Here is a 25,384-nt window from a genome sequence, read left to right on the forward strand (position 1 = left end):
AGTATCTACTCATGCAAGTACTCATTGACTTATCCACACAGTTAGAGGGACATGGCCCATGGCATTTTGTGGCTTGAGACAGAACATCTAAATGGTACCTCCCTCCCAAGATATTTACATGGGGAGCAATCCACTAGAACAGTGACTCCCAACCTGGGGCCGTGACCCCTGGGGGGCTGCAGAGTAATCCAGAGGGGGCTGCAAGCGGTAAAGAAATTAGTTATTTATTAATTTTTTTAAAAAATGTCTTCACTCCCTGGTTGCTGTCTGCTCCCCACTGCTGCTGCAGACGACACCTCCCCCTTGCTCCAAATGAGAGGGGAGGACTTTTGCTGAAGAGCCAAAGCGTCTTTCAGGCGCACGAAGGGCAGCCATCTGCCCATAAATCATGTGGCAGACACCAAAGGAGGCTGAGGGTGGAGCTACCATAGAGAAGAGGGGATTGCTATCACCAACTCCCATCTCCTTGCACTGCCGCTGCTGACGATGCCCTTACTCAGAACAAGAGAAGAGGGATGTTCATGAAGCAAAAAGAAGCAAGGCTGCAAGGAAAGGCTGCTTTCCCCCTTCCTTCCTGGCAGTCTGCCTGCCTACCTTTCTTGGCTGCTGCTTCGCTGGCACCTCCGTTTAAAAATTTTTCTTATTTGCGAGGCCGCCCAGATCTCACCTTCAGCCCAGATGGAGTCAAGGAGCAGCGAGGAAGCTCAGGACTTGCTCGCCCCCCATCTCTGAGGCTAAGTGTATGTGCCAGCATCCCCCCTTTGTTCTACCTACATTCCCCCCCCCAATCTCTCTCTCCAAAATGCTACGGCAGTCAAGGGCCTCCCCCCTCCCATGTGCCCAAATGCACGCACACCTGCAGATGCTTGCAGGAGGGGCAGGTCTGTCTGTGTGCGTGCATGTGCTGATCTGTTCCACTCTCATTCCCCAAGTGCACACTAAGCAAGTGATCCGTTCTGATGATCATCCCAAGGCCTAAAAGTACTAAGCCTCCTCCTCAGCCTATCCACCCTTTTGTCTCCACAATCTAGCATCTCCACCATTACTACATTGATGCTTCTTTATTATTATTATTATTACTACTACTACTACTACTATTATTATTTTAAAAAAGCTTAGCAGGTTGGCTGAGGCCCACATACTGCAGCTGAAATGTACTTACTTAATTAATTATTACATTTCAGTCCTACCTTTCCTCCAAGTTGCTCAAGGTGGTGCACATATTCTCCCTTTCCATTTTATCCTTACAAAGTGGTTAGGCTGAGAGACTGTGTCTGGCCCAAGGTCACACAATGGGCATCATGGCTGGCTGGGGATTTGAACTTAGATCTTAGTCCAGCACTGTAACCCACTGGTGTTGGGAGACAGGACTGCACATCTTTAGATGGGGAGGGAGGGATACCAATTTGATTGGACCTTTGCATCAAGAAACAAAAGCAACACCTCCCTGTCTGCAGGGACCTTTTTATGGAAAGGGATATTTGGAGATGTGATTTTGCCACGCACCATTTTTTTCAATTAACAGAGACTAAAATTACAATTAGCGTGGGGGGGGTGTCACAAAATTCTTTGGGCTTACAAAGGTATACTCATAAAGGTTGGGAACCACTGCAGTAGGAGGTTCCCCTGCACAAGTCTTATTGAAATGAATTGGACGCATTGAACATAAGAGTGTAAGAGCTCTGCTGGATCAGACCAAAGGGCCCATTTAGTCCAATATCCTGTTTTCCACAGTGGCTAACCACATGCCTCTCAGGCAGCCCAACAAGCAGAAATTGAGTGCAATAGCCCTCTCCTGCTTGAGGTATTCAGATACATGCTGCCTCTTATATTGGAGGTAACATATAACTATCTTGACTAGGAGCCACTGATAGCCTTGGCTTCTGTGAAATGACTGTGTTCTTGTTCAGTTCCAATTCATTTGTGCAGGAGAACTTCTCAGTAGATTGTGCCCCATGGCTCAGTTCTGTCTTCCTCTGCTGTTCTTGGTGACAGACAAAATCGGTCTCCTGGAGTGTCCACTTCACCTTGCCTCTGGATGCGGGAACTGTGAGAAATACGCATATTTAGTTAGTTAGTTAATTATTTGAAGTTTGGGCAGAGTAGCTTTGTAGGTCCAGATTCCACAAACATACATGGATATCCACTTTCTAGGCAAGAAATAGCACGCTCAACCTGCAAGGGAACATCTCAGAAATGCTGCAGGACAGAAAACATTTTCACTTTGTAAAATTCCAGGATAGGTTTGAATTCTGTAAGACGTCAAGGGAAATGTCTTCACAAAGAGTGAAGAGCTCTTTGGTGCACATCCTGGCTAGATGTGTGTTGGTGGAGAGAGAGCAAAGCCGCCACCCTTATCAAGAGTTTTTCAGATTGCTCCCTTTTCTCTTCCCTGTACGAGTGAATGCATTCCCTTCACTTGCAAAGAAACAATGTATTCATTCAGTACATTTATATCTTACCTTACCTTCAAGTAGCTCAGGGGGGACAGACATGGTTCACCCCATTCCAGCCCCCCTTTATCCCCACAGCAACCTTGTGAAGGTGGGTCAGGCTGAGAGATAGTAGAAACTGGCCCAAGGTCACCTAGTGAGCTTCATATCTGAGTGGAGATTTGAAGCTGGGTCTTTTCAGTGCTAGCCTGATGATCTAACCATAAAACCACACTGGCCCTCATTTGGATCCAGAAGGAAATGTGATCCCTTTGCTTCTTGGATATTTGAATACATCTGTGTCCATCCTGCCCAGAAAAGGGAATATCGGCAGACATCAAGAGACAGGGTTTAAAGCCGATGAAAGCTGGGCTGAATCTTTGCTCTGCTTTGGGGAAACTGGGGCTGGTTCCTAGTCAGTGACCGGTGTCTCCTCTCCTCTTGTAGGAACAGTGTCCATTGTCATCCCAATCCTCCTCCTGCTCCTTGTGATACTGGTGGCAGGAGCTGTGGTCTGGTACAAGAAACGGATTAAAGGGTAAGCAAAGCACTGAGAAACCGTGGTTGTGGATGGTGTGTGAGGGTGAGTATATCCAGGGTTGTAGTTGTCCAGGGTCTCAGGGGGTCTTAGACCCCTTACTTTTTTGGGAGCAGGGTCCCTATGTCTCCAGCATCCTACAAGCCAATCAGCCACTGAGAAGTGTCTTCTAACATGCTTCCTTGTCCGTTCCTGCTGATCGGAGTGAAAGGAGGCAAGTCAGCCACTGAGAAGACTCTTTCAATAGCTAACACTCATGATGATTGGGCTCCTAGGGTCATTGTGGGACAAGGCATTAACAAGTATCTCATTTTCAACCCAGCAGCAACAAAAAAGGAGGAGGGGGTATGGTTATGGCTATCATGAAGGGACCCTGCACTTCTGAATTTGCCACTACAGTACTGGGTATATCTCTTTGTGGGTTGGGGCCTCTTAGCATGTCCTTGGAGGCATGGATTCATGCATGGAAAGAGATTGAAAAAGGGATGGGCCAGGAGGGCAGCAGACAGGCCAGCTCCATCTGCATTCCCCTGGCCAATCCATTTATCCCATCATGGTTCTAAATATATCACCATAGATTGCACAAACAACCCAAGACAAATGTAGTGTCAGCAATGAAAACTAGAATTGTGGCAGATTGAAGTGTAGAGACAATCAAGATTCAATCCTTGCTCATGGTTGGTTATATTGTGGTTATATCATGGGCCAACGGAAGGTTTCTTATTTGTGTGAGAGAGTCTGGCTTAGTTTAATGCAGAACACTGGACTCAAAAGCTATCCTGTCCCCACTGCAGTAGATGAAGGATATTGTCATCTCACTATACAGATCTTGAGTTCTGCCACAGCTCAAAAGCATTGGGTTAGGGTAGTCAGTAGCTGGGATTGTAGGGGCAGACCAGCTCTGTCCATGGACGATGATCATTATGGCCAAGCTGGAAGTTCGTCTGCAGGTGAGCTGCATGCTACATCAAGTTCAAGTTTGGTTCAGTTCAGTCAGAGGTGCAGCATGCCACTTGACAGCCTGTGTCATTCCCTTCATATGCAGCTGTTTTATCCATTGGCCCATGTAGCAGAGAACGGTCTACTCTGATAGGTAGTGGCTCTAGCATCACTCCTGCACATACACATAATAGGGGATGTCATAATCTTTCAGACTGAGGGCAGGACTACAAAAAGAAAACCTGAGCTTCCAACCTTCTCTGATTTCATTCCAACAAAAAGTGTGGGTGGGAAGGGTACTTAATATTCCCTTGCTGCTAGTTCTTCTGTGCAAACACACACGCACACACATATTTTAAATATACTTTTTTCTGGAGGGAGGGGGGCATCTGGAGAATCAGTAGATGCAGAAGTCATTAAGCGACCCATCCTCCTGCCCGTTCTTTTCTGCAAGTGACCCACTGTAGCATTTCCATAATCTTGGCCAACATAGGTTTGGGAGCTCGCATTTGCTGAGATAGTGCCCTGAATATGTAGTAATTGTAGTTCCCTCCCCACTCTGGAATGAAACACTGTAATACACTTACCAGGGCTCACATTGACCTCTGTATGTATTCATTCTTCCCCATCCCCAGGGCCAAAGGTTTCCAACACCAGCGCATGACCAACGGTGCCATGAATGTGGAGATCGGCAACCCCACTTACAAGATGTACGAAGGGGACCCCGACGCTGATGACGTGGGGGAGCTGCTAGATGCTGACTTCGCCCTTGATCCTGACAAGGTTTGGAAGAGGGAGTGGGGAGAATAGACTAACGTGCAAAGACTGCATGAGGTGGCTTTGGAGAAGGGAAAGGGACCCGGCAGGGATTTGAAAGTCAAAGATAACAGGGTGTATGGAGCGGAGGACGGAATCAAAAGAGTAGAACCCAAGAGAAGACCAGTTGAAAATCAGAGGATGCTGGGATGCTTGTTCACCCTTTGCATTGAGGGTGCTGAGCTGTTACCATCTGATTTGAGTGCAGGGCCTTCAGAAGACATAACGCATGCATCCTTACACACACCCAGGTAGTACAGCTTTATCCTAGTGCATACCTGGTTCTGCCCCCACAGTTTGGGCAGCCAGGAACAGGTTTACAAATCCTGCAAAAATATGAAAGGTGTAATTTTGCCTGATTCCAAAAAAACAGCCCTCAAACCAATACTGCTCTCAGAAGATGCTTAGGCTTTGAGGTTGCATCACTGTGGAGCAGCACCTCTGCATGTGTCTTCACAACTCAAACATGGTACTTATATACAAAGCCATGTAATTGATGACAGTCTTTGGCATTAAAGCCCAGTGCAGATGTAAAGCTGCCAATCCATTAAGCATGGTTAAGAGGCCACGAGCATACGAGGGATTGATGTGTTTCCTTTCTCTTTCCGTCTTGGGAGCAAAATTCTCCCTCTATGCCCTCACTGCTTTAATTAGCGTTAGGCTGAAGTATTCAAACCAGCCAAGCTTAGTTGTAGGGGATGGGGCAAAGATGCCCCCTGAAGATTGTATTAATTGTTAGGACGAGGGTATAAATTTTAAGAATATTCAGGGGGATCTTACCTTTAAATAGGAAGGGACCAAGCCTTTGTTGTTGTTCTTTAGTTTTATTTCTTTTACCAATAAAAAAAGCACCTTGTCACTTGGAGCAGTGGCTTGGTGACTCTGCTGCATTCCTGAGACAGAAATGCCCCTGGGAACAACACTGTTTCAGGATGTTGGGATTCTTGGGAGGAAAGCTAGCTGCCCCTGTTAAGCCTCGTATTTATTAAGGCTGCTGGGTCTCAATCTGAAAGAAAGGGCCATCACCACCACCTTTTCAGAATTAGTTGCTGGAATGTGCTTTTAGTTGTTGCCACAGTACGGTGGGAAAGTATGGAATGGTGCTCCCTGGCATGTGGGAGAAGGGAGAGTTATAGGAGAAGGGGATGGGGCCTGTCCTGAGAAGCCCGCTCTTCCCTCTTCTCCAAAAGCCTCTCATGCCGTCTCTTTTTTTCTCCTTCCCCTCCAGCCCACAAACTTCACCAACCCAGTGTATGCCACACTCTACATGGGAGCCCACAACAGCCGCAACTCATTAGCCAGCACGGACGAAAAGCGGGAGCTGCTGTCAAGAGGGGCAGATGATGATCTTGGCAACCCCCTGGCATAGGGACTGGGGGAATGGGCCACTAGCCCAGATAAGAGGCCAGATGGAAAGAGACAAGATGGTTTGGGGTGGGGAGGGGGCAGCAAGAGATACTGTATAAATGTACAAATGAAGGATTATTACTTTTATATCTGAGCAGTATTATTACCTGTATATTCCCTTTCATCTACCAGCTGCTGAATCTCTGTCACTGGACTTTGGGATGGGCGGAGTTAAAGACAACATTGGGAGGTGGGGCACAAACCAAGAAGACCCTACTTTGGGTTGAAGGGCTCCGTGGTCTTACCTGGCTACATCCTTTTTCTTGCTGCACAAACCAACTCTCCTTTGCTTCCTTGTGCAGCCTTTAAAAAAAGTTGAATAAATTTCACACCTTTGTCAGGGTGCCACCGACAAATGGGTGGGGGGGTGCCTGGGGTAAACGAAGAAGGTAATTGAGGGAATGTCAGATCCTGGGGGTAAAGGGGTAATTCTGCCTTTTCTCTTTTGTGCACAAGAAAAAAGTTACTGGCTTGAAAGAATGTAGACCACAATTGTAATACCAATCTGACAATACTTTAATGCAAATTTAGTTAAAGGCACCCTGCTGTGTACACCAGTTATTCTTAAATTTTCAGTATATTGGGGATTACAATTTTGGTTTTGTTTATTTTGTTTTTCTTACATTATGGCCCCCACCTCGAAAGCTGCTTGAAAAGTTCCAGATTAAAACTACACTCCTTCTACAATCAGATCCATTTTGGGATGAAGAGAGAATTTTTTGGTAGGAAGGTGCAATTACCCATCCAGCCACCCACCCACTTCCAAGAAATTTCACTAATCTTATTGAAACCCTTTGGGTTTCCTTCTTCAGAGTTCCTCAAGTATTTAGCCAGGAAAAGGGAATTTCCCCTAATTCACTTCAAATTTTGCATTGGGCGGAATCGTAACAGTGACACCGGGACGCTTGAAGCCCCTATGGGTAACTTTACTAATCTTACCAAAACGCTTTTAAACTCCTCAGACATTTTGCCTAAAGGATCCTCAAAATGTATTTCACATTTTGTGACAATTCTAGGAAAGAGCCCTTGAATGGTAATGTCTTTAAGTGGCAACCTTCAGTGGCATGTGCAGACCTTCCCCTTCCTCTTCTGTGTGTACATTTGGCACAGTGTTGTCAGAGTGCAGAAGGAGCTAAGCTTTTAATTTGGCTTTTATCACACTGCTTTTAAAAGGGCCTTAATTATTTTCATTGTCATCTGGCAGATCATCTGAAGGTGTGCTGGAGGCCATTTAGCAATCTGTGGGCCACGGTTTTAAGAACCCCTGGTGTAGATGTCCACATCCCATCAAGCACACACCACATTCTTCCAGCAGCCTTCAGCACACCTCACCAGTAACAGCCTTTTCTGTCACTGCACCCAGACAACTCCTTAATGCTGCATCTCTTTGCAACCCCTTAATCTTTTTTCCACCAATAAGTTTCTAATCTACGTCTAACCCACCAACCACCACACACGCACTCCCCCTCCACCACCATCCCTTCACCTTCACACTAACCATATTACTGAAAGCATTTTATTTCAAGGAATCATCTTTATTCCTTTGGATGGGGGAGTTATTATTTTGACTATATCACTTTATTTTAGTACCTGCATCTGAGACTAAACAAGACTTTACAGCAATTTATCCTGCCTCCCACCCCTCCATTACTACAACTTCTGCCATCCTTTTCTGGAAAAGAGGTTCAACATTGTTTCAACTTTGGTTTCTCTCCAACATGCTTTTTTAAAAGATGAAAACAGATCAAAAAATAAATAAGATGAACTAGCTTTTATAGTAGAAATTACACGCATGTGGGGGGAGGGAAGGAGGTCTCCTCAGCCTTTTTTGTGGGAGGGGGGAGCCAAATGTTTTAATAATTTTTGCCGGATTACTTTACAACTAAAAAACAAAAAAAATTAAAAAACAACAACAGATATTGTTATAAATAAAATTTTAAAAAACTATTTTGAAGTTGTTGCTTCTTTACTTTGGGCTAAAATTTATTCCTAGGGAAGCTGTGGATTACAAACAAGCAGTACTGTGACATTCAAGGTGAACAGCAGTATGTGCCTGCCTATGCTCAAGTCTGGACTGGCTTGGACCAGAAACTGCCTCTTTGCAACTATATATACCACTATCTGGTAGCTGGATTTAGTTTCTGCCTTTTCTCTTTAGCAGGCAGTTTTCAGCACCATTGTGTATGGGTGAGGCAGACAGATTGGTTAGTGCTGTTCATCAACCTTGGGTCCCCAGAAGTGGTTGGACTACAACTCCCATCAACCCCAGCCAGCTTAGTCAATCTCCAAAGGTGATGGGAGTTGGAGTCCAGTAACATCTGGAGGGCTACACAGGTTCCCCAACCCTGGTCAGTAAAAGGAATATGGTTTTCCCACCTCAAGTCTGTCTATCTGCTTGCAAGGTGAAAGGCAGGCTTTTCTGCCACCAGGTGTACCCATTGAAACGCAGAGGCTCTTTGGCCACCATGTCTACCTGTAGATACCTAGGGGCGTGTGTTTCTCCAGGTCTACCCAATGAAACCCAGAGGCTGTTTGGACACCAGGTCTGCCCACTGAAATGCATGGGCTGTTCTGCCACCAGATCTATACACTGAAACGCATAGGCTTTTCAGACACCAGGTCTACTACCCTTGGAAATGCATTGGCTCTGCGGCCCCCTGGTCTACCCATTGAAACGCATAGGCTTTTCTGCCACCTGGTCTTCCCATTGGAACCTACGAGTGTGTGGGACTCCAGGTCTACCCACTGAAACACATGGGCTTTTCTGCCACCTGGTCTTCCCATTGAAATGCATAGGCTATTTGGCCACCATGTCTACCCATTGAAATCTACAGGCATGTGGGACTCCAGGTCTACTCATTGAAACACATGGGCTTTTCAGACACCAGGTCTATCCATTGAAATGCATGGGCTGTTTAGACACCATGTGTGCTATTTGAAACACAATGACTCTGCGGCCCCCTGGTCTACCCATTGAAATGCACAGTCTTTTTCCCAGCAGGTCTTCCCATTGAAATGCATGGGCTTTTCTGCCACCAGGTCTACCCACTGAAACACATAGGCTGCTCGACCCCCATGTTTACCCATTGAAACCTACGGGCATGTGGGACTCCAGGTCTACTCATTGAACTGCATAGGATGTTTGGATACCAGTTCTACCCTGTGAAATGCACAGGCTTTTCAGCCACCAGGTTTACCCACAAATGCACTGAGTATCCGGCCACCAGATCTACCCATTAAAATGCATGGAGTGTTTGGCCTCCAGGACTACCCATTGAAAAGCACTGGCTTTTCAGAAACCAGGTCTACATTGAAACGCATGACCTTCTCAGACACCAGTTCTATCCATGGAAATGCATGGACTTCTGAGACCCCAGGTCTACTACCCTTTGAAACGCATTGGCTCTTTGCCCCCCTGGTCTACTGATTGAAACGCATAGGCTTTTCTGCCACCATGTCTATCCATTGAAATGCATAGGTTGTTCGGCCACCAGGTCTACCCATTGAAACCTATGGGTGTGTGGGACTCCAGATCTACCCATTGAAACACATGGGCTTTTCTCCCACCAGGTCTACCCTTTAAAACGCATAGATTTTTCTGCCAACATGTCTTCCCATTGAAACGCATGGGTTTTTCTGCCACCAGGTCTAACCATAGAAACCTACGGGCGTGTGGGACTCCAAGTCCACCCACTGAAATGCATAGGCTGTTCAGACACCAGTTCTACCCACTGGAACGCAGGGGCTTTTCTGCCACCAGGTCTTCGCATTGAAATGCATGGGCTTTTCTACCATCAGGTCTACCCATTGAAAGGCATAAGCTGTTCAGCAACCACGTCTACCCATTGAAACCTACGGGCGTGTGGGACTCCAGGTGTACCCAATGAAATGCATATGCTTTTCGGACACCAGTTCTACCCACTGAAACACATGAGCTTTTCTGTCGCCCGGTCTACCCATTGAAACCTACGGGCGTGTGGTTCTCCAGGTCTACCCAATGAAATGCATAGGCTTTTCGGATGCCAGTTCTATCTGCTGAAACGGATGGGCTTTTTTGCCACCGGGTCTACCCACTGAAAAGCATAGGTTTTTCTGCCACCAGGTCTTCTCATTGAAACGCATGGGCTTTTCTGCCATCAAGTCTACCTTTTGAAAAGCATAGGCTGTTAGGCCACCAGGTCTACCCTTTGAAACCTGCGGGCCTGTGGGACTTCAGGTCTACCCATTGAAACGCATAGGCTGTTCGGACACCAGTTCTCCACAATGAAATGCATGGGCTTTTCTGCCACCAGGTCTACCCATTGAAATGCATGGGCTTTTCTGCCACCAGGTCTACCCATTGAAATGCATGGGCTTTTCTGCCACCAGGTCTACCCATTGAAACACATGGGCTTTTCAGACACCAGGTCTACCCATTGAAACACATTGAATATCCAGCCTGCAGGTCTACCTATTGGAAAGCACTGGCTATTCGGCCACCATATCTATCCATGGAAAGCTACGGGCCTGTGGCACTCTAGGTCTACCCATTGTGTAGGACTGCCTGTTTGGCCACCAAGTCTACCCACTGAAACACATAGGCTTTTCTGCCACCTGGTCTTCTTATTGAAACCTAGGGGCGTGTGGTTCTTCAGGTCGACCCATTGAAATACATAGGCTGTTCGGACACCAGTTCTACCCACTGAAGCGCATGGGCTTTTCTGCCCCCTGGTCTACCCGTTGAAATGTATAGGCTTTTCTGCCATCAGGTCTACCTTTTGAAACGCATAGGATGTTTGGCCCCCAGCTCTACCCATTGAAACCTGCGAGCGTATGGGACTCCAGGTCTACCCAATGATAGGCATAGGCTGTTTGGACACCAGTTCTACCCACTGAAACGCAGGGGCTTTTCTGCCACCAGGTCTACCCAATGAAATGCACAGGTTGTTCAGCCACCAGGTCTACCCATTGAAACCTATGGGCGTGTGAGACTCCAGGTCTACCCATTGAACTGCACAGGCTGGACAAACAGCCTATGCTTTTCAATGGGCAGACCTGGTTGCCAAACAGCATATGCGTTTCAATGGGAAGACCTGGTGACAGAAAAGGCCCTGCATTCCAGTGGGTAGAATGGTGTCTGAACAGCCTATGCGTTTCGTTGGGTGGACTTGGAATCCCACACACCCGTAGGTTTCCATGGGTAGACCTGGGGGCCGAACAGCCTATGCATTTCAAAAGGTAGACCTGGGGGCAGAAAAGCCCATGCTTGTCAATGGGAACACCTGGTGGCAGAAAAGCTTATGTGTAGGGCTAGGGTTAATGTTAGTGTTAGGGCTAGCATTAGGGTAGGGTTAGGGTTAATTTCTGAGTTATTTCTAGAGTTATAGTTTGGTTCCAGCTTAGAGTTAGGGTTAGATTCCATGTTAGGGTTATAGTTCGGATTAATTTCTGTGTTAGGTCTAGGGTTAGAGTTCGGTTCCAGCTTCAGCTTCGGCTTGGGTTACAGGTTAGGGTGACATTCCAGGTTAGGTTTAGACTTAGGGTTAGGGTTAATTTTGGGGTTACGTTGAGCGTTAGAATTAGATTCCAGGTTAGGATTAGGGTTAACTTCCAAGTTAGCGTTCTTGTTAGGAGTAGGGTTAAATTCTGGGGTAGGTCTCGCATTAGAGTTAGGTTCCAGGTTAAGCTTAGGGTTAGCTTCCAGGTTAGGGTGATGGTTAGGGCTAGGGCTATGGCTTAATGTTAGGATTAGGGCTAGGGCTAATATTAGAGTTAGGGCTAGGTTCTGGGTTATTGTTACTTTCCACTTTAAATTCTGGGTTACGGTTAGGGTTAGGGTTAGGATTAAAGTTAGCTTCCATGTTAGGGTTAGGGTTTGCGTAAGGGTTAGGGTTAGTGTTAGGGCTAGTGTTAAGTTCTGGGTTAGGTTTAGGGTTACAATTATTGTTAATTTCTGAGGGTTAAGATTAGGAATAGGTTCCAGGATAGGTTTAGAGTTAGGTTTCGGGTTTGGGTAAGGATTAGGGTTAGGGTTTGGTTAACAGTTACTGGTAGTGTAAGGGCTAGGGTTAAGGTAAATATAGGGCTAGAGTTAGGGTTAGGGTTAGGGCTAGGATTAGGATTAATTTCTGGGTTAGGTCTAGGGTTAGGGTTAAGGTTAGGGTTAGGGTTAAAGTCAGGGTTAAGGTTAGGGTTAGGAGTAGGGTTAGGGTTAGGGTTAGGGTCACCCCTATGCTTAGCTTCCAGGTTAGGGCTAGGGTTAGGGTTAGGATTAGTGTTAATTTCTGTGTTAGGTCTATGGTTAGTGTTAGTGTTATGGTTAGGGTTAGGGTAGGGTCATGGCTATGGTTAGCTTCCAGTTTAGGGCTAGGGTTAGGGTTAAGCTTAGTGTAAGGGTTAGGGCTACTTAGGGTTAGGGTTAGGCATAGGGTTAGGATTAGGTTCCAGGTTAGGGCTAGGGTTGTGGTTAATGTCAGTGTTAGGGCTAGGGCTACTTTGGGTTAGGGTTATGATTAGGGTTAGTTTCCAGGTTAGGGTTAGGGTTAGGGTTAGATTCTCAGTTAGGTCGAACATTAGAATTAGGTTTGAGGTTAGGGTAAGGGTTAGAGTTAGGGTTATGTATAGCTTCCAGGTCAGGGTTAGGGTTGGGGTTAGCTTCCAGGTTTGGGTTTGGGTTTGGGTTGGAGCTAGAGTTAGGGTTAGCTTCCGGGTTAGGGTTAGCATTAGGGTTAGCATTAGGGTTAAATTCTTGGTTAGGTCGAACATTAGAATTAGGTTTGAGGTTAGGGTTAGGGTTAGGTTTAAATTCTCGGTTAGGTCGAGTGTTTGAATTAGTTTTGAGGTTAGTGTTAGGGTGAGGGTGAGGGTTAGGGTTAGTTTTGATTCTAGAGTTTGGGTTAGGGTTATAGTTAGCTTCCAGGTTCAGGTTCAGGTCCGGATTCGGGTTCGGGTTAGGGCTAGGGTTAAATTCTCAGCTAGGTCGAACGTTAGAATTAGGTTTGAGGTTAGGGTAAGGGTTAGAGTTAGAGTTAGGTTTAGGTTTAGGGTTATGGTTAGCTTCCAGGTTAGGGTTAGAGTTAGGGTTACTCATGCCAGCTGAGATCTGGTAGAGTTGGGGCACACAGAGAACTCAATGCCTCCTCCAGCAACTTGCTGCATTTTTATGCTAGGCATGTAAAAAGGTGTTTCACTACTGTGGCAGCTCACTTCAGTGGATATAGAAGAGGCAGAATCCTCTATATGTCCTCTGCCAGCCTTGTTCACTGGCCTGCATGGAATTCCTTGCTGCCTGTGGCTACCAGGTGAATTAATGTTTACTGGGATGGCTCATTAATGCCTTTACAAAGCTCATTTGTAGTGAAGCAGTCTTACGAGAACCAGGGTTGAAACACAACTTGCCAAGACGGGACAACATTGAAGCTTCACAATAAGATGTCTAAAACATTATACAAACAACCTGGATCAATCAACTTTGTGAACTTCCTCAGAGTTTCAAACCTCTGTAGCCATCCTTATAAGAGCAAATTTCCCCATTTCAGCATCACGTTCCAGATCAAGGCAAATTTCATGAATGTACTCAAGCACTCCTTCCTGCCACTCCAGCTACCTTGGTCCTAGCCCAGACATCCTGTCTGCCCCTTCAGCACGCTTGATACAGTGAGAAAATAAGCTGCCACTGCATATGCCCTTCTCCTTTTTTCCATCGGTCCTGCTGGCAGCCCTCCTTCCTCATCTGCTGTGGGATAAATCATAAAACCAGAGTCCTGTTTACAAGAGGTGATGGAAAAGGAAAATGGGCAATGGGAGGAATGGTGTGGGAAGAACGATCTCGGACTTGCTAACTGTCAACAATAGCTGGTCTGGCTAGTACTGTGGAGGTGAAAGGTTTGCTTCTAAGTGCCCAGTTTTGTTGTGTAGTGATGGATTTTTTCATGAAAATTGGAATTTCAACTCTCTGGAGCACATTCAGTTTATACAGCTGGGCTCCTAAATTAATAGTTTCATGATGTGGCATGCTCCAGCTGCTTTTTCTAATATGCAACAGGATTTTATTTGCTTTTTGACGGCTACCCTTCTGGCTTCTGTCTACACTAAGGCCTACTATACTTGACCAAAACAGGTTTTGATACCATAAGCAATGTTATGAACACCATAACATTGGCAAGGCTGAGATCTGATATGATTAGGCTCGGATGTTCTCGGGTGTTAAGCACCTCCAGTGCAGGCAAGCCTTGATCATATTCATCTGAGCTTTGGGGGACATCAGATGGAGTTTGAAAGTTCCATACTGGCCACAAGGTGGCACCAGCAGCTTTTGATAACAGTCCCTCCTGAATCCAAAGCTGATAGAAGAAGTCATAGCCAGTGGCTAAGCAGCCACAACAGTGAGATCAGCCCTTGTACACAGGCCCATGCACCACTGCATACAAACAAACAATTTTCTCACCCTACATCACAAATCCTTCCAGATATTGCCATACATACACATCCGATACATAAAACAGCTCAGCTGAGTATGCAGCACCAGTTTTCTATTTTGAAGCTGTGGTGTCTAAAATAAGGAGTGTTTTAAGGCACTCTGGTAACCAAAGGTACTACTGAATGAGGGCTGCCCTTTAAAATAAAATACATCCAGTAACATTTTATTTAACCACTAAATAACCACAGTTCACTCCACAAAATGGGCCACCTCTGCACTCCCAGTCATGTGATATTCAGAGGACATCCCAATTAGAAATATAGCTTCCAGGTAAGAAGCTTGAGCTCCAGTAAGCAGGACTAGCTCTAGAAGCTAGCAAGACGGTGGTGGTGGTTATTATTAAGTGCATTTATTAGCCACGTTTTTTCACAAAAGTGACCCAAAGTGACTTACAAAAGTAGTATAAACATTAAAACCAAATATAAAAAACCAGAACAGAATAAGAACATAAACACACACATATATATATATATATATATATATATATATTTATATAAATAAAGGCAGGTCTAATACAACCCATCCCACTAAAAGAGGTCACAAATGCCTAAGACTCTCCAGATTATGGTCCAAACACCTGGGTAAAAAGAAACCGTTGTTGCCTGGCCCCAAAGGTGGTTGGCCATTTGCCAAGGCCCCCAGCCTAGCATGGCCCACTGCCCCAACAGCACGGCCAAGTCCTACTTTGCATGGAGTACTAGAGGAGTTCAGAGATAGTGTGCGTATGCTGATGCCTGGGACAGATTATGTATGTGGGTGTGGCATACATTTGTGCAGGTGCAACCCAATTGGGTGGCAGAACAAATTGTATAGATTACTGATGGGGGAATCTCTTTTTTATTGCTCCCATACAACAACAAACATCTCCCTAAATTTGGAAATTAGTACAACAAGGAAAGGGTTGGGATAGAATCTTTCTCCTGTGATAGTTATTTTTTACCTGCAGAGGAGTGTTTTTTAACATTCAAAAATGGCATTGCCCTTCTGCAGTATGACAGGATACAGTTCACTATCCTCTCAAGGCTCCACCATCTCATTCAGCTGCAAGATGTAGACGAGATCTCAGTTTTCACACCATGTCTTTCCTGGGCTAATAGGGCTGAAGAGCTTTTATGAGGGTCCCTACAACAGCAGCACTGCTGGCATCTCCCTTGATATGAATCACCATCCTGCATCACATTTACATAACAAGAATAGGTTCTTTTCTTCAGCTTCTCCCATCATAATGTGCCCAGTATACTGCACACATCTTCTGTGGGCACATGAATCTCCAGTGTTCATCATGCACTCCCTACTGTGCTCCAAAGCTTAACCTATATGTTTACTGTTTCACCACATCTTTTCTGAGCTTTTTGAAGCTCCCAATATCCCTTATTCTTCCTTTTTAAGAACCAAGGCCAGATATCAAGACTCCTTCACAGATATCCCCTTCACTTTTGGCCTAGAGCAGCCTTTCCCAACCAGTGTGCCTCCAGATGCTGTTGGACCACAATTCCCATCTTTCCTGACCATTGGCAATGCTGGCTGAGGCTGATGGGAGTTGTGGTCCAACAACATCTGGAGGCACACTGGTTGGGAAAGGCTGGCCTAGAGTAACAGTCTTGACCTCACATGTTCTCAAGCCAGGTTTTCCACTTTTTTAAAAAAAAAAATTTACCCCAGAGAATAGGGCATTTAAGATAGACAGAGTATTCAATTAAAGCCATCAAAAACCAGCCAGGTGGCAAACCTATAGAAAAGGATCTATATAAATGTGTTACAGGAATGGCTTTATAGAGCATTAACTAAAACTGAAGGGAAAACTCACAATGTTGCGACATTTACATGTAAAAAATGGTTGCCTGAAACAGGTGCCTAGGTGAAATCACACACCTTTACAGCCCTCCCCCTCAAAAGACTAAACACTGAAGAACTCAGCCTCATATGTGAACTGGTCCACAGAAAAACATTGTGTTTGAGGTAGTGCATGATTCCACAAAAACTCCTTTTGTGGTGTTTGACCTACAACGAATGTTTTACTCACGCAAGTCGTTGCTTGATGCTGCAGCCACTGTGTGATAAATAGGTATGTGTAAATTTGCTACACATTAACATAGAGTGTGGTGTAGTGGTTAGAGTGTTGGACTACGACCTGGGAGACCAGGGTTCGAATCCCCACACATCCATGAAGCTCACTGGGTGACCTTGGGCCAGTCACTGCCTCTCAGCCTCAGAGGAAGGCAATGGTAAACCACCTCTGAATAGCACTTACCATGAAAACCCTATTCATAGGGTTGCCATAAGTCAGAACTGACTTGAAGGCAGTCCATTTCTTCTCAACATAGAGGGTAGAAACACACTCACTGTACTGGTTCCAGTGCATCTCTATCTCTCTCTTCTGAAAATGGGGGCACACAACACTAGACAAACCCCACCCCTTTTTACTGTAAAACTTGGTGGGAGCAGCTCAAGTGCATTTTTTAAAAAAAATTCAGCTTCAGACAGATTTTGCAACTGATTGGCAGATCAACCCATTCCCCCTCCAGGTGTGGCTACTGGAAACACTTTGCTCTGGCAACTAGTGTGCTCACAGCCACACTGTTGATTTGCAAGTTCTGCACCTGAGTAGGCTCCTTCTTTCCTGTAATTTCCTTCCAAGGTAATATTTTGGAGCAAAGAGGGAGCTTTCATTATCCACAAGATCGGGGGTGAGAGTGGCTAAAAGAAGAGGCTGATCTTGGAATATGAAGGGATAAGGAGGATAGGAATCAATACTGAGGACTCAAACCTGGGGGGGAAGAAATGCTGGGGCCTAATAGTAATTGGGCTGTTTTGATTAAGGGATGTTCAGGCATAAAATGGCAGTCAGCAGCACAATTCTATGCATCTCTACTCAGAAGTAAATCCCCAACAAATCTTATTCTGAGGTAAGTGCTTGTTATAGGGGTGCAGCCTTTGCACAATGTGGAAAGTAAATGTAAATGAAGAAATACTCTTATTGCCTGACTGGGGGGAGGGGGAAAACTCTCTCATGGATAACTCCCAAGAGGCTACGGCAGCTTCTGAGGAAGGTAGGGCTTAAACAGTTGCTGAAACAAGTACTAGACTCATTCACTGTCATACCTGAAAGTAACACTCCTACCATATTTGTTTTTAAATGGCACACAGGGATGGAGACTGGCAGCAGGAAGATATCCCATGTGCCCCCCCCCAACATCCTATCATTTCATCACAAAGCCAGGCCTGGTGAAACCTCTGGTGCCATCATGGCCTAATGCAGGATTGGGGAGCCTTCTTCAGCCTAAAGGCTATTTTCCCTCATGGGCAACCTTTTGGGATCTGCATGCCAGTGGTGCATGAGGCCTGAGACTCAAGTGGGCAGAGCAACTTTTGTGATTCTTATTTGTATAGCAGGCAACATTCCAGCCACAGCTTGGAGGCCAAGAGGTCTTCTGTATCTTTAAAAGTTGTGCAGGGGGAAGGGAGAATTCCACTTTGTGGTTTTTCCCATTGCAGTGTTGCAAGAAAACCTGCATTTGGCTGAATTTTCTCTTCTCTTAAAGACACAGAATCATTCTCAGGCCCTGAGCATGGCAACCCTACTAGAGAGAGTTCTGAGGCCTGGAGGGCTTCATTTATGGCCTGGGCCCGAGTTTCCCCACCCTGGCTTAGTGTATTGGCAACCAAAAAGCAAATGAGAGAGCTCTTCCTTGCTTCTGTTTTGCAACTTCCTTGCATGAAGTAATCAAGGACAACGACAAGGGGAACCTGGCTATGTCATCAGGGTGGATGGATGGCCCACAAAGGCCCAGAGGGGCGTCACCAGCCCACAGGTCATTTGTCTAGCCTCCGCTAGTCCCAATATGCATCTCACTCTCACATGCATCTGCCACTCCTAAGAACAAATTGTTTCTCAGTGTGCATTAAAAATCGATACATGATGGATCAGACAGTGCCAGGTATTAATATGGAACAGGTTTTGTCACTGCCCTAAAGGTGACCCCTGACGTGGGACCTGCACAGCACCACAATCAGAAAGGTCAAAAATAGCCCTAATGTTAATGGTCTAAACGGAAGGAAGGGAAGAGCTGCGCATTACCAGGAGTGGGTAGTCCGGATGAAACTACCACCGAAGAAGCTTAGGAACTGACTAAGTAAAATTTCCAAAACCTAGAAAGAAAGGGGACCAATAGCCAGGCAAGATGCCAGGAGGAGCCAACAAAGTCACCTCCAGATGTTGCTGGACCACAGCCCCCATCATCCAACACCACCTGGAAGGCACCATGTTGGCTATCTCTGTGACACTATCATCTACTGAACAGTTCAGCAGAATGAAGGCTTTTGCCTCACAAAATCTTTAAGCTGGCCTAAAATGCTTTGTACTTTTTGAGCAATTCCTTTCTGTGCTTCTGGCCATGTTTCTTTAACATAGGCCCATTCTGCCCTCCATAAGTGTGCCTCGTGCAAAACCCAGCAGCTGAGCGTGAATGGTCATCACCTATCAGCTTCCCCCAACCTAGTGCCCTCCAGATGTTTTGGGACTACAATTCCCATCAATCCCAGTTGTCATTACCATTCTTAAAAATTAAATATCGGTTAAGTTCCTTGGTTGCCCTGCAAGGAATCCTGGAAAATGTTTTTCCTCTCCACTCAGAGGCGTTTTACTTTTAACAGCTTTGTCACATGCAGGAATTTAAAAGGTGCAGCCGTTGCTTGCATGAAGTGTAGGGATGAGAAACACTACATCCAAATTTCTGTCTGTCATGGAGTAGTTGTGCCTCTCTGTCAAGGGCAAAAGTGACACACCAAACTAAACCATTCTGTAATCAGCTCAGGACTTTCAACTTCCATTTAACGTGTTTATTGTCTGGGGTTACTTGCATTATCAGTACCATAATGGAATGTGCCTACCCTGCTCTCCTACAAGTCTGTGTCACAATGTGGCCTGCACTCTATATAGGCTAACTGTTGGAGGCGTTGCAGGGTCCTGTTTGGACATAAGAGTTGGTCTACAGGACCTTCTACCTCTATAAGTCTATCTCTAACAGAGTAGTGTAAATAACTTCACAGCACTCCACTTCCCAGTATCACCTAGGGAAAGCTACATTAGTTTGAAAGCCATTTGTGTTTGTAGTGTAGGTGTGACTTAGTTAGGGACACTTTCAAGAGGATGTACTGCTAGTCCCCATCAGGCTGCCATACCCCTCACCAGCACCCTCCTCAAGTGTTTTTTGCCTGGCTGGAAGGTGTCCTTGAACTCTGATCATGCCTTTTGCTTGCCTGGATGGCGAGATGTGGCGCATGTATATGTAGAAAACTGAAAAAAAATGTTGCTTAGCAATTGAACTGTAGCATCTGGGAGATAAGGTGTCCAGTTATGCATTGCTAAAAAAAAAAGACAGACAAAAGAGGACACCATTTGCATAAAATCTAGATATGGTAACTTATATGTATGGTTGCAGATTTAGAAATCCCATCTCACCAAAGTTGGGAAGTCATTAGGTGACTTCTGTGGTGCTGTCTGCTGACTGGGTGCTACATAGGGTTGCCAGGCTCAGGGCCTGAGAATGATTCTGTATCTTTAAGAGAAGAGAAAATCCAGCCAAATGCAGGTTTTCTTGCAACCCTGCAATGGGAAAAACCAGAAGGTGAAATTCTCCCTTCCCCCTGCACAACTTTTAAAGATACAGAAGACCTCTTGGTTGCCAGGCCCAGCCTCCACGAGGTCTTCTGTATCTTTAAGAGTTGTGCAGGGGGAAGGGAGATTTCCACCTTGTGGTTTTTCCCATTGCAGTGTTGCAAGAAAACCTGCACTTGGCTGAATTTTCTCTTCCCTTAAGGATACAGAATCATTCTCAGGCCCTGAGCCCGGCAACCCTATACCAGTGGAAGGGACCTCCAATTAAGATTGTAAATCACTTTCCCAATTAAAACTGTTACATAAAGGTGTGATGTCAGTCAGTCACACTTCTCCATCTTTTTAATGAAAGCGGTGTCAAGCTTCCCCCAAATGTAAGGTGAACACAGGAGGGTCAAGTAGGCAACATTCACTCTCCTCTACAGTGCAGGTAGATTAAAGGAAAGAGGGGGAAAATGTTCAACAATGCCTGGCGTGTTGAAGAAATTTGAAAGTGGGCATTTTTTATTTCATAACAAAGCAGATATGTTTCATCAAAGACAGAGCCCCTTTCTAGCAAATGCTCAAATAAGGTGGCTGTTGGGGTTATTGATAGGCACAAAGTACTGTGAAATAACCTCCACTCTATAATCTATCAAGGGGATGGGCTGTTGTGGTCCAGTTAACACTACAAAGAACAGCAACAGGATGGGAAAATGCTAGATTTACATTTTTAGAGGCTTCTGGTAACTTCTCCCACAGGCGTGAGTGTGGTCTAAGCCTGGGGTTAAGCCTGGCGTAAACAGAAGGTAAATTGGATTCTACTTGTAGACTGATTTTCAGTAGATCAGCAAGGGCCTTTGACTACCAATGGTTCAATAACAGTGCAAAATAAAAAAGCTTTCCTTCTCCCCCAAATAACCTGTTAGAACTGCTTATTTGCAGCAAGATTGTTATACATTGTACTTACATATGGATGTGAGGGCAATCTGGCTGCAACATCTGTCACTCCATTGATCGCCAGGGTTGATTCGGCTGATCTGGCTGGCTAGGCAGATGTCTCCTTCCTCCCTCACTGCTCCATGTGCATCCCTCCTGAAGTGGCATGTTTGGTGGAAGAGGACAGCCATCCTGGATAGAAGGAATATAACATTCTTTGGTCAAGCATGTATGCAGCTTGTCCCAGTGCATGATGGGTTGTAGTCAGTAATTGGCTCTGAGCCCCAGCCCCCTCCTGTCCAACTGATTTATACCTAGACCCAGTTAGTAGGTTCTAGTCAGAGCGTGCACGTGTGCACACACACAGACAGAGGAGCTCCAACAAACCAGATGTCTACCCACACCTAATCTAAGCCAACATGCCCCAATATTTCTTTCTATTTTAATTTTTTTCCTCTGTTGTTTGATAGTCAGCAGAACAGTTAACGTTGTATTCCTGACCTATCATGACTTTCCAGGAGGGAAACAAGAACCATCTCTTGATTAGAACATCCCTCTTAGCATCCAGTAATTTCTGGAGATAAGGAAGAAGTTCTAACAAGAGAAGGCAGATGCTTTGGTTCCTGGCTCTCCTCTTCCTTGTCTAATCATCTCCACTCATGAGATTTAATTCCTGTTAATTCTAAATTATTATATTTTTATTTTAGACTGTACAGTTTTGTGTACAGTTTTGTGTTATTTTTATTGTATTTTTAATGTTCACCGCCCAGAGAGCTGTTGCTAGTCGGGCGGTATATAAGCTTAATAAAATAAAATTAAAAAATAAATAAATAAATAAATAGGACACTACACACACACACACCCCTCTCAGCCTCCTTGCTGTAACTTCCTAGACCTCTGTCAATACCACTACTATAATCTACTTCCCCCTAAAACAGAATCTGGGATGTTCTGGCTGTCTAGGCCTAGTTTTTCTCCCAGAGGTGCTGAGCATATGTTACTTCTGGGCTGTGTACTCTCTTGGATTTCAAATGCTCTTCCATACATAACACTGCATTTAAAAACTTTGATGTTAGGGAGAAAGGTTCTAGCATAGCCTTTCATCCTGACATACTAGTTTTCTGTGTGGATTAGGGTGGGCTCTTATGCATCCCCAAAAAAGAGGAAATGCATCACATACCAAAAAAATAATAAGAAAAGGGTGTGGGTTTGCATAAAATTTGCACATGGTAAGTTAAATATATAGAAGCAAATTTAGAAATACCAACCTTTAATTAGAAATAAAATACATCCCACCCTAGTGGGGAACACTGTGATCAGGTGATTTGTGTGGCTGCTCAGTCTGCTGACCAGGTGTTGCTAATTGTTGATGGGAAACTTCAAGGTCCCTCCTGCCTTTTCTAATTATGGGTCTATCTTTAAACCGGACTTGGGCTGGGCAGCCTTTCAAATAAAGGATACCTTCAAAGAGTGGACTGTCTTCTTTTCTGTAAAGTAGGGCACATGTCCATCCTAATGTGGCTGTTTGTTTTTAACAAAGGCGTATTTAATTGTATGGGCCTCCACCTACAACCTGAAGTCTTACAACCCAGACACAGGTTCACCACCTTGGTGGGAACTTTGCCCTAGACTTCCAGTTGTGTGAGCAAGACTCTGCAGTCAAGCCTCCTAGCTCCCTTTTTCTAACCCCTAGATCCCAGTACCCCTTTGAGAGTCAGCGATGGATGAAGCAAATCAATTACCCTCATCCCACTTCCTGTTGGGATAAACAAGCTTGCATGCATCCCCTTTGATAGGAAGATGTCCCTTCTAGCTAGAATTGGGGAACATCTCTATGCTTGTTTACCATGATGTAACTTCCTTAAAGGGTTGGGTTATTTACTTCTCTTCCTCTTTCTTTGTTAAGGGGATATTGACCTCTTTAGCATAATTCTCCATTAAGCTCAGGAGTGAGACACACTTCACATGCTTCTCTTCCAAGATGATTCTTACCATGGATTAAGACTTCTACTTTTTCTATCTAAGCTAGAGCCTATGTTTTCTGAACATATGAAAGGTTGTGAGTAAACCTTCTTTATTCTTTTTACCTAAGAAGCCTGTCTCTCTTCTTTATTTAACTAGTGTGCATAAGAGGAAGGTGGGACTGGTTATTCTCAGTTCCGCTGTTGCATATATACTTTGCTAAGAAATAGGACTACAAACTGTTCCTATTTCATTTAAACCAAAAACTTCCAGCCTAAAAACCTGCAAAAGGAATCACGCACACAATTAAATGAGGTGAATTTGGAGGAGATTCCTGCTCAGGGGAAGCTTCTGGGGAGTTTGAATTTTTATAATACTAATTATTTTTCTCGAGAGGACATAGATTAGAACATCCCTCTTAGCAATAAGAAACTATTTTCTCATGAGGTGGTCCATCTAGCTCAATACTGACTAGCAACAGTTTCCCAAAAATCTGAAGGGCTTTCTCTGGCTGTACCCTCCAACAGCCTTTTAACTGGAGTTGCCTGAGACTGAACTTGGGGCTTAACATAGTCACACAATGGCTGTGTTCCAGCCCTGAGCTACAATCTCTACCGGCAACAAGTCTCGAGGTGCTTCCAGACTGTTGCTATTTTTGTGTGGGATTCAGTTACATACCTGGTACATTCAGGTTATGCAATTACAGCTGAATGGTAATTTTAGTGCAACAAACACGCTTCCCGAAAGGATCAGACCTTTTACGATAAGGAAAGGAATAGGAAAATGCACTAGCAGGTATGGAATAACACTTGTTTTGATGCAATGTCATCTAATGTCCCCTCAAACAAATCAGACTAATGCTCACTAAATAGTCAACATCATCTAGCCTCCCTGCAAACAAATCAAGATGAATGTTCAACAAACAGGTGATCTGGAAACACCCTCAAAGTCTCCAGTTAACTCCAAAACTCATGTTTCTGGGTGTGCAAAGCAAGCAGTTTACCCACTGTGCCATGTTTGCTGCTTAAAAGAGAATCCAAACTACACCAGAATCCTGAAAAGTTAAAATTCGGACCCACCACCAGTCTAGTACCCTATTTCCACCTCTGTCTCCCTACCCCTTCTTTACTTGAGGGTCAGGGATGGGAATGAAATTCTTCTATTTGCCATTGTTCTTCCTTTTAGCCTGAAATCTGAGGAATATGCAATGAGGCTTAAATATCCTATGTTATTAATGTTCCAAAGCAGCTGAAAATATTATCGAATGAAAAGGATTTTGAGAAATGCCTGAAGTTTTAAAGAGGCGGGAGGATGAGGTAGGGAAGGAGCAGCCTCTTCCCCCCCCCTTTTTAATAAACCCTTTAGAAAAGATTTACAGTGCCGATAAGTGAACAAAGAGCTAAGATGAAAATAGATCTGAGGCTCGGAGCTGCTATAGATCCATTTAATATAGGTGTTTGTTACTTTTCAAAGACAACCGGGAAGGCTCCAGCAAGGTGTTAATGGGGGCCCCCAGACAACCTAGAAGGCTAAGGTGAAGGGAACTGAAAACTAAATAGGTACAAAGGGGTGGAAGCAAACAGGGTGTCCAAGGGCCAAGGTGAACATACAATTCTTGGATTGGTGAAGTCCTAATGATAAGAAAGTGTTACTGCAATGCACGCTATGGTACTTATGTTGCCCCCTATCAAAAGGTTTCCCCTTTAGTTTGCTGATTTGGGAAAGCCGGCGGTGACACAGCTGGAGAGGTAGGCATGAACATAGGATAATTAGATGGGCCCCACTCCTGCTGACTGTGGCTATGTCACAAACTCCTATCATCTGTCCTGATTGTGGCACCTGTGTTGCAAGTTGACTGCCCATGTCCTTATTGGAAGGTCAGCAGTTAACACAGCAGTTGCAAGAAATCAGTCTGTTAAGACCACTGGTAGAGGTGAAAAAGAAAAGTTAAGGTTTATTCACCAACGACATTCATAGCCATCTCTCTGAGTAAGAGCTCAGAGAGAACACGTCCTCACAACATGGAAGGAGAACAAGGGAAAATGTGTGGTCTGAGAAGAAGCAGGTAGAAGGTGCACAACAAACAAACAAGTTACAAGGTGGTCAGTAAGAGGAACACAGGACGTTACTTTCTGTCTAGCACCTCCTACTGGTTCAGGTAACTAACTACAAGTGTTGTTGCTTCATTCCAACAGTCCAGAGGAAACTCCCTCCCATTTTACATATTTCAGGTAAACACTTAAGATTCTTCAAGAGTACCACTGTTAAAATAACCACTCTAGGATGGGGATGGTAGT

At 44.9% G+C, this 25,384-nt stretch overlaps 1 protein-coding gene and 1 long non-coding RNA gene across 9 annotated transcripts in view; one reads left to right on the plus strand and one right to left on the minus strand.

Annotated features, from left to right (window-relative positions):
• Nucleotides 1-8,079, plus strand: part of LRP1 (LDL receptor related protein 1) — a 448,332-nt gene extending 440,253 nt beyond the window's left edge. For all 7 annotated transcript variants that reach the window (XM_061614615.1, XM_061614609.1, XM_061614610.1 and 4 more), the window contains 3 exons: nt 2,880-2,970; nt 4,545-4,692; nt 5,954-8,079. In XM_061614615.1, coding sequence (XP_061470599.1) covers nt 2,880-2,970; nt 4,545-4,692; nt 5,954-6,094 — 380 coding nt within the window. In that variant the 3' untranslated portion in view covers nt 6,095-8,079. The remainder of the gene's footprint in view (nt 1-2,879; nt 2,971-4,544; nt 4,693-5,953) is intronic.
• Nucleotides 1,631-24,261, minus strand: LOC133379418 (uncharacterized). Of its 2 annotated transcripts, none has more exons than XR_009761175.1 (3): nt 24,206-24,261; nt 21,157-21,317; nt 1,631-2,047 (listed from the first exon to the last, which is right to left on the minus strand). It is a non-coding gene; the product is annotated as an uncharacterized LOC133379418 (long non-coding RNA). The 2 variants fall into 2 exon arrangements; XR_009761174.1 differs by lacking the exon at nt 24,206-24,261 and adding an exon at nt 22,394-22,771.
• Nucleotides 24,262-25,384: the final 1,123 nt, after the last annotated feature.

The sequence above is a fragment of the Rhineura floridana genome, chromosome 3, assembly GCF_030035675.1.
Source record: "Rhineura floridana isolate rRhiFlo1 chromosome 3, rRhiFlo1.hap2, whole genome shotgun sequence".
NCBI lineage: Eukaryota > Metazoa > Chordata > Lepidosauria > Squamata > Rhineuridae > Rhineura > Rhineura floridana.